At 35.8% G+C, this 12,612-nt stretch overlaps 1 protein-coding gene across 1 annotated transcript in view; it reads right to left on the bottom strand.

The window, feature by feature from the left end:
* Positions 1–8,146: 8,146 nt before the first annotated feature.
* The window catches only part of LOC141333363 (uncharacterized), a 12,037-nt gene continuing 7,571 nt past the window's right edge, over positions 8,147–12,612 (bottom strand). The window contains exon 7 of the mRNA XM_073838346.1: positions 8,147–8,277. Coding sequence (XP_073694447.1) covers positions 8,147–8,277 — 131 coding nt within the window. The remainder of the gene's footprint in view (positions 8,278–12,612) is intronic.

Below are 12,612 nucleotides of genomic sequence, written 5' to 3'. Positions count from 1 at the left end.
ATTTTAGTGACTATGGATAGGTTGTTATATTATATTTCTGGTATACATATAGACTATGGGTTAAAAGCTAAGTCCAAACAAACACTACTGAATTGGATCTACATCTATAATATATTGTAATCATATGAACTCCAAGGGGTGTGCAGACTTTTTATTGCCAATGCACATTTATTAAAAGATAAAATTTTATGTTACCTATTTAAACACACCATGGGCTGCTTTTAAAAGGGGGTACTTTGAGTTACTCTGCCAATAATGAATTGTACTGTGTTTTATTAGGAAGAAAGAAGGAGCTTGATGATGCCCTTATCAACATGATTGTGAAGGACTTACAGCCTTTCTCCATCGTGGAAGATGAGGGATTTAAAGCATTTATTAACATGTTGGACCCCACCTATGTGCTACCAACTCGGAAAACTGTGAAGACAATGGTCAGACACAAATACAGAGAAGAGAAGGAAAAGGCTATGGCACAAGTAAGGAATATCCCATCTGTCTGCCTCACAGCTGATATGTGGACCTCCCTCACTATGGAGTCCTATCTGGGGGTCACATGCCACTACACTAATACAGATCTGGCCATTAAAAATGCGTCTATTTTCACGCGGCAGCCTGCAATTCGGCACGCGTGGGCACGCGTCCTACCGCAGCTGCTTTTTTTGATTTTTTTACAACGTTGTTGCACTTCATATAATATCCACCAGGTGGCGCAAGGAACAACATTCTGTAGCCAAACACCATGGCCAGCTCTAGGGGGCGTTGGTCACAAATACCAGTACAATAGTTCAATGATTCCTCTTTCCTGAAATTATGGTTCAAACCAATAGCAAAAAGATAGCCTATTCATAAGCAGGTGCAGTTGTATTGTTATTTTGTTTTCTTTCTTTGTTTTCTTGACGAACATTTATTAGACTGCATCGGAAATAGAAATGTTAATTTCAGTTATTTTATTTTTCCAACCGACAACTGACGTAAACCGCTAAATTCGTTTTCAGGGATTAATTATACACAAGCAAGAAGCAGCATAAACATCAGAACCTCACGCGCAGAGCTTATGCACAGAGAAAAACCCAATAAACCTATATATAATAATAAATAATATAGGCCCATATAAGAAATATATGTTTTTCTTTTCTGAATGAATAATAATTTAACAAATTAATAAGTAGCAAGCCTGTATGCAGAATTTTAGGCAATTTCTGTGATGCGCCCTTAAACCAGCATCTTGTTTCCATTATTATTATTTTTTTTACAAATAGCCTACACATCTGTTTTTTTTTGTTTTTTTGTTTTTTTAATTGTGATTGTACACAAATAACAGAAATATGTAAAATAGCATAGTTTTGAGCAATGCCGTACTCTTGAACGAGTATTGTAAGCTGTATCCACTTTATTAAGGGGAAAAAAACCAAGTGATCCTGACGGCACCGCAGGCAGTTAAATAACTCGACAACTTTCACCTTCACAATAACATACATTATATATTTCAGCGTTTTAAAGCAACATCAAATTAAGATATGCATGTTTAAGAGGTAGTTCGTCTTTTTCTTTTTCTAAGATACACAATTTTAGATACACTGACAATTAATTTGAGTAGAGACAAATAGAAATGGGAAGGATAAATATAAACTACAGTATTTTTGCGATTTTGGTGCTTAGAAATGTATTCTAAGCGGGCAGCGGGCGAATAATATAGTTAATATAGCGGGAGCGGGTGGATGCGGAATAAAACCTCGTCGAATCGGGACTGGAAAAGCACTTTGCACTATCCTATAGACTATACTTCATCATCAAACATGGGCGTCGGGAGCAAAATAAATGTAAAAATGTAAAAACAGAAAAAAAAATACTTTAGTATATGCCATTTTCTGTAGTCTGGTGCCTTTTATTTAATCTTTTTACACAATGCAAATAGGCCATATTTACAAATATTACAAAAGACGGCTATTGTGCAACATTTTCAGTGGCGCAAGTGATAATACGAGTAAACACATCATTTTTGACGCGGGAGACCCGAGTTCGCGTCCGCCTTTTGGTGAAATCATTTTCGAAATCGTCTCCCTTTTCACTTATATCATATCGGAAAGGCATTTGTTTATTTGTAAATTAATGAAATAATTGAAAAGTTGAAATAAAGTATCAACTAGGGTTAGGTCACCTAACTTAAGTGTATCTGAGCACTATACTGTACTTTTAGGAGTGTTAATAATTAATTTTATTATTATTATTATTATTATTATTATTATTATTATTATTATTGTCTTTAGATTTGTTCTTACATTTTTGATGCTGTACATTAAGATGGCGCACTGCCCATGCAGTTTTTTTTTTGTTTTTTTTTCTTAAAAACTAATTGAAGTGAAAGGGAAGAAACCCATGTAGATTTGGCCTAATGTCCATGTAAATACTATAGCCTAGTATTATATCCTAATATAGAAAATAATTTAGACAAATAAACAGAAGGCTCACTTTTCAAAACAATAAAGCTTATATGACTGACAACGAATACAGTTGTTAAGTATCAAAAGTGCTCCAGTGAGTTATGCAATTTTTCCCCACCTTTTTTCTTTTTCTTTTTTTTAAAGTGGAAAAGTAGTTCTTCTATTTCGAAGAAGTTCGTTAAGCCTGGAACTAGGCTTAAGTCTGTTCTGGGAAACCAAAGGGAAGTGTTTTTTTTTTGTTTTGTTTTTTTTCAGTTTTCTGAAAAGTAGCCGTTAATGAGGCATCAGCGTTAAGCGGCATGCAGTATAAAGAGCGAAATGTTTATGAATGGCAGAGTGGGGGTGGGGTGGGGTGTTGAATGCTGTCTGTTGCCTTGTTGTAATCAACATTTGGAGACTATTTTGGGGGTGCTGGGGGCGGATTCCGACTGCATTCAGTTGCATTTCGAATTCAGCATTCAAATGCATGCCAGGGAGAAGGGGAAAGCTTTCCTCACTCGCCCCACTTTTTTCAAAACATTAGTGTCCACGGCCCTGACACCAGTGATGCGCGGGTCAGTGGATAAACAACCCGAACCCGACCGACGTTTTCAACTAACCCGCCCGCAACTCGGACCGCCGAATAAAAAAATAAAATATTGTACCCGACCCGCCTCCTGACCCGTATGTTTAATATTAGAGTGATTATGCTGTGGAGATGCGGTCTGAAATATCCCGACATCTGAAATCCATTGGTGTACAAGCTACTTTAAAATAAAATAATGTGTCCTGTTGTAAAGTCGTTGCCGTATTGTTGTGTACGAAGTTCAGATGTTATTATTTTAAGAAATGTATATTTATATGTTTTAGGATTCTCCTTATTTTTGTTTTAGACATCCATCAATTACGGTGAATAAAAAAATGCCGCGCTGGTGGAAACAAGACTTTCGCTTCTACTTTTGAGACCGGTGTTCGGACGTTTTTCTAAAAAAAAAAAAAAAAAAAAAAAAAAAAACTGTCATTTATGGTCATAAAAACAGAAGCTGAACATAATTCAAAACTGTAAAGTATTTGCTGAATAAAGAAAACATGAAGGATGCCGCTTAATATTTGGCTTTAACGTGAACTTTAAAGCTTATCCCTCATTCCATTTGTTTTCTTTGTTTTGTAATTTTATATTATTTTCGTGAAATGTATTTTTGCTCAACATGCATTTCTCGTGGCCACGAGTTTAATGAATAAACAAACCTGCGTGACATTAGTAACCCAGAATTATTTGAGATATTTTCTTTTGAGTTAAGAAATTATTATATTAATTGTTATAGAAATTAATACAATATTAAATAATTATATAGGCGATGCTGTATATGCTAATGCTGTCTGTGCGCAATGTAGACAGCTTTCACAAGTGTTTACATGTATTACATGTAGGCCTACTTCAAATTAAATAGCCCTGCAAGAAACATTTCATGCATCCCACAATCTTGTCCATTGACTGACTTTCTTTTTTTCCGTAATATTTGTATTATTCGTTTATATTCGTTATTTTTTCCTTCATTTTGATCTCGTTACATAACATTCTGAATGTAAATGATACTGTATAGGTTCTATGACTGGGTTTTTTACTGGAATGCAGTTTAAAGCTTAAATTTAACATATATTGTGTTTTATTTAGTCTAATTAATAGACAAATAATTGAAGAGTGAATCATTCACGTAGTTTCATTTGGAAATAATTTATCGTCACACAGTAAAATAGGCCTACATTCCTTCTATTAACTAATAGTCTTTTTTTCGTATTTGTCTTAATATTATTATCATTATCATTAGTATTACTATTACTAATATTATTTTTATTAGCCTGTTATTTTTGTATATATTTTTATTTCCGTGCGTTTCCACCCCTTAATTTGGCTCTCTTTAACGTTCATGTAAATGATTCTGTAAATGCTTGACATATGCTATATGACTGATTTTTACTGGAATGTAGTTTAAAGGTTGAATTGAACATATTTTATTTTGTTTCGTCTAATTAATAGACTATATAAATACTAAACTGTTTTACTGAGAAATGAATCATCACGTAGTTTCATTTGTAAATGAAAACATACTCATTTATCGTCACACACGGGGATAAATACAATCAAAAAGTCAAAACGTTATTGGCATAATTGTCAGGCGTTAAAAATAAATAGCCCTAACCAGGTATTGAAATAATAATAACCTATAATAATAATAAATAATAAGTGATTTAGAGCTATCTACTTTGAATCGCTTAACCTAAATAACTTTCTGTATATGCTATTTGGCATATATTTAGCAAATATTGTGAACGACAGTTATGCCAATAAAGTTTTGACTTTATGATTGTATTAATGCCCGTGTGTGACCATACGATTTACAAATGGAACGTGAATGATTCACTCGACAATGAAACACTATAAAGGTTATAATTAGACTAAAAATGAATATATATATATATATATATATATATATATATATATATATATATATATATATATATATTTATTTAAAATCCCAGCCATATAGCATAATCAAATCTTTAATTGCATGCCAGCATTTATCATTTAGATTCGGAATGTTAAGAGATCGAAATTAAGGGGGACATAATGAATATAAACGAATAATAAATTTATTACAGAAAAAAGAGGATCAATTAATGGATAAGACTTTAGGATGCATAAAATGTTTCTTGCAGGGCTATTTAATTTGAAGTACTTATATCTAATATTTATTCTTGATAAACTTTTGAATGCTGTCTACATCGCGCACAGACATTCGCATATACAGCATTGCCTATTGTTAATATATAACTTAATATTGCATTAATTTCTATAACAATTAATATAATCATTTCTTAACTCAAAATAAAAAATATTAACAAACCTATCTCTGATAATCCTGGGTTATGGTTACGCAGGTTTGTTTATGCATTAAACATAAGGATGTCGTTACCTCGACAAAATAATCTTGTGGCCACGACATAATATGACATTCCCAGGGATTAATATCTCGTGGCAATGACAAAAAGTAATATGACGTTCCTACGAATTCATTTGTGTGGCCACGACAAACATAAGTGAACCGAAGGTGTCCCCTCCAGGTTACCGTACCTTTTAGTTTGCAGCAATGTTTTCAGCCTGCTCCAGTCCAGTGCGTTACATGACTGCCCCCTACTGATCATGTCTTTCCTATGTCATTGTATTTTCCGTGTTCTTTTGGAATACACCGGCGTCACGCGAGACCACTTTACTTCCCGTGCGCATTTTAAATGGCCAGATCTGTAGCAACACTGAGCTGGGCTCAGTGGTGCTGGGAGTATCCAAGTTTCCCAAATCACATACAGCTGACAACATCAAAGAGGCTTTGTCAGAGATGATAACGGACTGGGGTCTTACTGGTTCAGTTGCTGCCATGGTAACAGACAATGCAGCCAACATGGTGTCAGCAATTCAGAAACTGGGACTACGCCATCTCCCTTGCTTTGCTCATACCATAAACCTTATTGTGAAAAGGGCAGTAGAAGAACATGAGGTCATGGCAGACATCCGTAGCAGAGCCAGGAGAGTGGTGTCTTATTTCAGGAGCAGCACTAAAGCTACTGAAAAGTTAATGCTTGCCCAAGAAAGGATGGGCAGGCAGCCCCTAAAGCTTCTCCAGGAGGTGGACACCAGGTGGAACAGCACACATGACATGCTTCAAAGACTTATTGATCTTAGAGAGCCTGTTGGTGCTGCTTTGGCTAGTTTGTCAAATGACATCATGTCACTTTCAAGTGCTGATTTTGACATAATTTCAGAAAGCCTTGAAGTACTGGCACCTTTCAAGTATGCCACGGAAGAACTCTCTGGGGAGAAGAGAGTGTCAGCTTCAAAGATAATCCCAATCATTAGGATGATTCAGCACAAGGTAGCAGAAAAAACAGCCCTGGCAAGAAATGTATCTGTTTCATCCTTAGGGATTGCTCTTCAGCAGTACATCAACAAGCGGTGCAGTACTGTTGAATCAATCCGTGTGCTTGCACTGGCCACGTTGCTAGACCCCAGATTTAAGACCCTTGGGTTTGGCAACCAGGATAATGCCCGTGAAGCTGAGCGGCTGTTGACAGCTGAATGTGCTTCAATCATCCGACTAACCAGTGAGCATGCTTCACAAGCAGAGGCATCATCCTCTCAGGCAGCTCAGAATGCTCCATCCTCAGATGACCTGTGGGAGCTCCTGGATAGCCGAGTCAGTGAAACGCAACGGCATCATAGCTGTAATGCTGATGCCACCATAGAGGTCAAGAGGTACATCAGTGATGCATACCTGCCTCGAAGTGAGGACCCTCTAAAATACTGGCAGGCCCATAAAGAGTACCCCCATCTATATACTTTGGCCAGAAAATATTTGGCAATTACGGCCACATCTGTTCCGTGTGAACGAATATTTTCTAAAGCGGGTGATGTAATCAGTAAAAAAAGGAGCCGCTTAAGCTCCAGCACAGCAGAACAAATCATATTCTTGAATAAAAATATGTAGTTGCATTTGTGTGTATTTTTTTTATTTTTGGTGTTGTTGTTTTTGTACAACGTACATGTTTGTGATGTTTTGTAAAAAACACAGAAAAATGGAGCAATGAAAAACAAAAAATCACACATGCCTATAGGTCTCTATGTAGAAGGGGGAATGTTTGGTGTGAGTACAAATGAAAAACAGAAAGTCTTTATTGCCATTATATTGTCCAAAAAAAAGGGGGGGGGGGCTCTACACACACACACACACACACACCACCATCTTGCTAATTACATATGTTTATTAAATACACAAACAAAATATTACAATGAACAAAACACTTCAATGGCACAGCTGGTGTAGAGATTTTTTTTGACCACCAGATGGAGAAGTAGAGCACTGTGTCAAAAAGCTTCGAAGCATCAACGCAGTTTGTAGTAAAAGCTTCACTGCTTCGTTCGGCACATCCCTACAAATCAAAACCAGGAGCAAAACAGCAAACATGTAACGGTAACGACGGACAGCTGGGGAGTGATCACAAACAGACTTAAATACACAGAAACATGGGCGTGGTCACAAACAAGTTAACAAGATAACGAGGGGGAAATACAAATATGGGCAAGAACAAACCAAAAGGACTAAATCAAAAGGGGGAAAACAAGGACTAAACCAAATGAACTAGAAACAAGGAGGGAAAAACACTTGGGAAACATAACAGAACAGGACAAAACACAGACATAATCCTGACAAAGACTTATAAAGACAGACTAATAATTAAACACAGTTGACACAGATTACGGTGATGAGGGCTAAACCAAATGATCACAGAAAGACAGGGGGAGACAATGGGAGAAACCAAAAGAACAGACATAAACTGACAGAACTGTAACAATTATATTTAATCAGAAGGATGCTAACTGGCCTATAATTACTTTATAAACCGGGATAACTGTGGCCAACTTCCAAGCTGATAGAACAACTGCTTGTTTAAATGACAAATTTACCAAGTATGTAATTGGGCATGCTAATAAATCTTTATTATATTTTAAGCATTTGTGTCAAGCCCATTGGCACCCTTTGCTTTACAGTTATTTTTAACACATCAAAAATAATGTCTATTTCTAATTCAGTCACTTCCTCTACTTGAAAAACAGATTGAGTAAATAGGCTATATGCACGCTCCACTTCCGCATTCCACATCTGACCGCAGTCCTACTTCCGGTTGTTGGAGTCATCGGCGAAGCTGAGTGAAATGGCTGAGAGGTTGGAGTTCACTCGGTGCTTACTGGAGTTACCAAAAGTAACAATCAATGACGTATGGCGAATTGTCTCTTTGTTCAGCTCTACCCCACAGAATAAGATGGAAAAGGGATTAAAATGTTATGTTTTCTCTTACATCTGTAATTATGAAGGTAAGTTGCTAATGTTTTGTAGCCGTTGTCCCTCTGCATTGTGTAATTTTTATAATTAAGGACTGTCCACACAACTGGTTTGGTTGCGGGTGATTTAATATTAGCACTTGTATTTGTGAACACAAAACACACACAGGCACACTCAGCATTGCTCGTTCAGCATTGCCTCTCTCCACTAACAGCATCGCCGGAAAGAGGACAGGCACCAATCATAACATTTACACATACACACATTTACAACACATTTTTACATTATATATAATAATAATATTATAATATATAGTATAATAATATAATAGCATATTATATCAGCATTGCTCGTTGCTAATGCAAGTCTGCGTCCGCCTGGTGTAGTGTGCTCGATCAGATCAGCAGGTGAAAAATGACGACTGCAGACTCTTGTATGAACTGTGATCTTGAAGCAGTCTCGTCGTATATTAATTACCCACTTCTTCTGTAACTCACCATCTTTCGAAAAGGTGTGTAAACTTAAAAAAGAGTTACACCTTGACGATGCTTTGGTAGCTAGCTGTGCTTTCCTCTCTCTTTTGGAAGGAAAACTTGATCCTCTTGGATGTCATCTTGTACACACACACGCACGCACGCGTGTATACAATTTAAAGTTAAAAACGATGAAAAACAAGATAACTGAAGTAGTTGTAACAATTGCCAAACGCAAAGGAAGAACACAGGCTAGCTTCAGCAGGACCGGAAAAAGGTGTGCAGTCTGAAATTCTTCCGGAAATACGTCACGCAGCTCCGTGCATAGAGCCCATTGAATAGGTCTGTAAGTAATATTTTTTTAAGTTAACATTACGAAAGCTTCTGGAGGGCACATACGTCTGAACTACACAGTTAAGGTATTTTGGTGCAGTGCCAGTGGTTGTCTTGTAGGCAAACACAGTACCTTGAATTTAATGCAAGCTGCTATTGGCAGCCAGAGCAAACTGATGAAGAGGAATTTGACATGGGCTTTCTTCGGCTCTTTGAAGACCACTCTTGCTGCTGCATTCTGAATCAATTCCAGAGGCTTGATAGCACATGCATGAAGGCCTTCCAAGAGTGCATTACAATAGTCCAGTCTGGATAAAACAGGAGCTTTTGTGTGGTAGTAGTTGTGCAGCCTCCCTCATGAAAAAAATACTATAGGAAATGTAGTAAAATTTAAATACTATAGTGTTAGGCTTAGTGTTTTTGAACCATAATATAGTAAATTGTAAAAAACAAATACTATATTAATTTATAGTAACTGTGTAATAGCTAATGTAGTAAAGTTATCTAGTAAATAATATAATGTTTTGAACCATTTGTATAAGGCAGTGTTATATGCAATCCAGACAGTTGTTTTTTAGTAGCACAGTAATATCTGTTTTATTTAAAATGAATAACTCATGTATGTGAACATGGAATTTACCACAGTGGTAAGGTGCTGGAAAATCTTGAAAATGCACATTGAAAGTGCTTGAATTTTCCTTTGGAAAGGTGTAAGAATCCTGCGTATTGAACATTATTGTTTTAAAACACCATGTAAACCCCCTTTGTCAAATAATCTTACAGGATTCCAATTAGAATATTTTCCTCATCATTTTAAAGCATTCCTGAAGGATTCCACTAGGAATTGTCTTACAGGATAGTCTTATAGAACAAGTCATAAATATCTGACATTTCTAAAGGGATCATTTTATCTTGAATCTTTTAAGAATTTTGAAGAATCCTACTTTATTCTATTGTTGTCACAGTTGGGTGTATGACACCAACAGAGACGAGAAATAAACTGAAGTTCTTTGATCAAATCCACAAAAGGTAAATCAAACAGGGAAATCCAGACAGGAAGACAGGTGAACACACATCCAAGGTAACGTTAATATTGCATAAGGAAGACTGAACTGTACACATCTTAAATAGAAAGTTAATAAGACAAGACAGATGTAGGTAAATTGATAATTAGTGCAGTTGACAAAAACAGGAACAGGAAGGACCAAATATGGGCAGAGGAAAAAAAACAAATACAACAGTCCAATGGGGGGTAAAACAATGGGCAAAACCAAACAGTCCATAGGGTGTGACAATTGTATCTATTAAAGGTGCGACCACGCCATATTGGAATTCCAGTAATTACGTCATTCCAACTTGTAAAAAGTGTTCACATCCTCGTAGAACTTGCAATTACAACTTGTGAACTGGGAGTCTTCTGTGAGCTACGGTTTGTACCACCTGACCAACATAGGCTCAGTTAAGGCATTGATAGTGTTGCCATAGTAAAGGCATAATTCAGAGTCCGAGGACATGAACAGCTCTGAGTAGGATGTCATTTGTTGTCATCTCAAAATTACTGTATTTACAATATGGCATGAACGCAGCAAAATAATCATTAGTTTTTGCAGTTTAAGCGTTTTTTAAATGATCTAATAAGATTGATGAAAGAAAAGACAAATCAACAAATGCTCTGTTTTAATTTCAACAGTATTTCAATTTAGTCAATTGAATTACATTGAAATAGCTTTTTTACTGTTTAGCTTGTAATCATTCAGGCTTTCACCAAAAAGAAAAAGCAATAACTACAACCCCTGGCAAAAAGTATGCAATCACCACACTTAGATGTTGTTCACTCATTTTGTTTACTTCATTGCAAATAAACAAATCACAGATATGACACAAAACTATTTTTGTTTATTAAATCAACATTGTGTGAAACATACCTCAAACTAATGAGACTAAGCTCTTTTAATTAATGGAAAATTATTTCTCATATCAAGTAGGGGAAAAATTATGGAATCATTCAATGCTGAGAAAAAAAAAAAAGGAATCATCTTGTAATTTGTATTTCTGAAATAAATATCTGAACATATCTAAAATGCTAATTAGCCAGCAGTTAAAATAGAGTGCTCACAGATGTTAACAAGCTGTTGAACTTGGCTAATTGTAAGGAAACGTGTCCCCAACAAGAAAGCTGTCAGTTGAAATAATGGAAAGGATTATAAAACTCCTTCAAGATGGAAATGCATCATGGAGTATGGCAAGTTTGATCTAAGTTGGAAATTGTTTCTAAAATTTGGTGTAAGTATTAACGAAATGGAGATCAGATCAAGGAAGACATCAAAGCGTGAAGATAGAAAACTCAAAGCAAATTGCCTTAAAAATAGAAAATGCACAAGGAAACAAATGAAGAACAAATGGGCAGAAACAGGAGTCGATATGTGTGACATAACTGTAAAAAACCGGCTGAATAAAATGAGATTTACATATAGAAACACATTAACAAAAGAAAAAAAGATTAGAGTAGGCTAAAGAGAAGAAGTCATGGAGTATGGATGATTAGATGAAAGTGATATTCAGTGATGAATCACAAATCTGCAATGGACAAGAAGATGATGCTGGATCTTTTGTCTTGTGCCATTCTATTGAAATATATAAAGATGACTGCCTGAAGAAAACGATCAAATTATCCAACTCATTTATAATATGGGGTTGCATGTCAGGTAAAAGACCAGAGGAAATGGCAATCTTTACCTCAACAGTCAATTCACAGGTTCATAAATAGAAAAGAAGTTTGGTGATGATCTTAATATGATAATGGACCTTGCCACAGAGCAAATAGTGTTAAAGCTTTTCTTCAGGAAAAGCACATCAACTCAGTGACATGGCCAGCAAATAGTCCAGATCTTAATCCGATTGAAAATGTGTGGTGGAAATTGAAAAACTGGTCCATGACAAGGTTCAGTCTCGCATAGCTGATCTGTCAACCGCTAGTCAAGAAAGTTGGAACCAGCTTGATGAAGAATATTGTTTTTCATTAGTGAAGTCCATGCCCTAAAGAATTCAGGCCATCATAAATGCCAGAGGAGGAGCAACAAAGTACTAATTGTGTTTTTTGGTTAATGATTCCATAATTTTTTCCTCAACATTGAATGATTCCATACTTTTTTCCTGTGCTTGATATGGAAAATAATTTTCCATTAATTAAAAGAGCTTAATCTCATTTGTTTGAAGTATGTTTCACATAGCCAGAATGTTGAATTATTAAACAAAAAATAGTTGTGTAATTTCTGTGATTTGTATTTTTGTTATGAAGTGAAAAAAATGGATGAACAACGTCTAAGTGTGGTGATTCCAAACTTTTTGCCAGAGGTTGTATGTAAACTTTTGACCTTAACTCAGAAATAGTTGTGGTTGCAACAAAAAGGTTGAGTGTTTGTAGAGCAATTTGAAACAAATTTAAATGTGGTTCAACCAATCAGAATCAAGGACCAGAACTGTCCGTTTTAT

Source organism: Garra rufa, chromosome 4, assembly GCF_049309525.1.
Source record: "Garra rufa chromosome 4, GarRuf1.0, whole genome shotgun sequence".
Taxonomy (NCBI): domain Eukaryota; kingdom Metazoa; phylum Chordata; class Actinopteri; order Cypriniformes; family Cyprinidae; genus Garra; species Garra rufa.
Note: the sequence above shows the minus strand (reverse complement) of the source record. Positions and strands in the feature narration are given on the sequence as shown.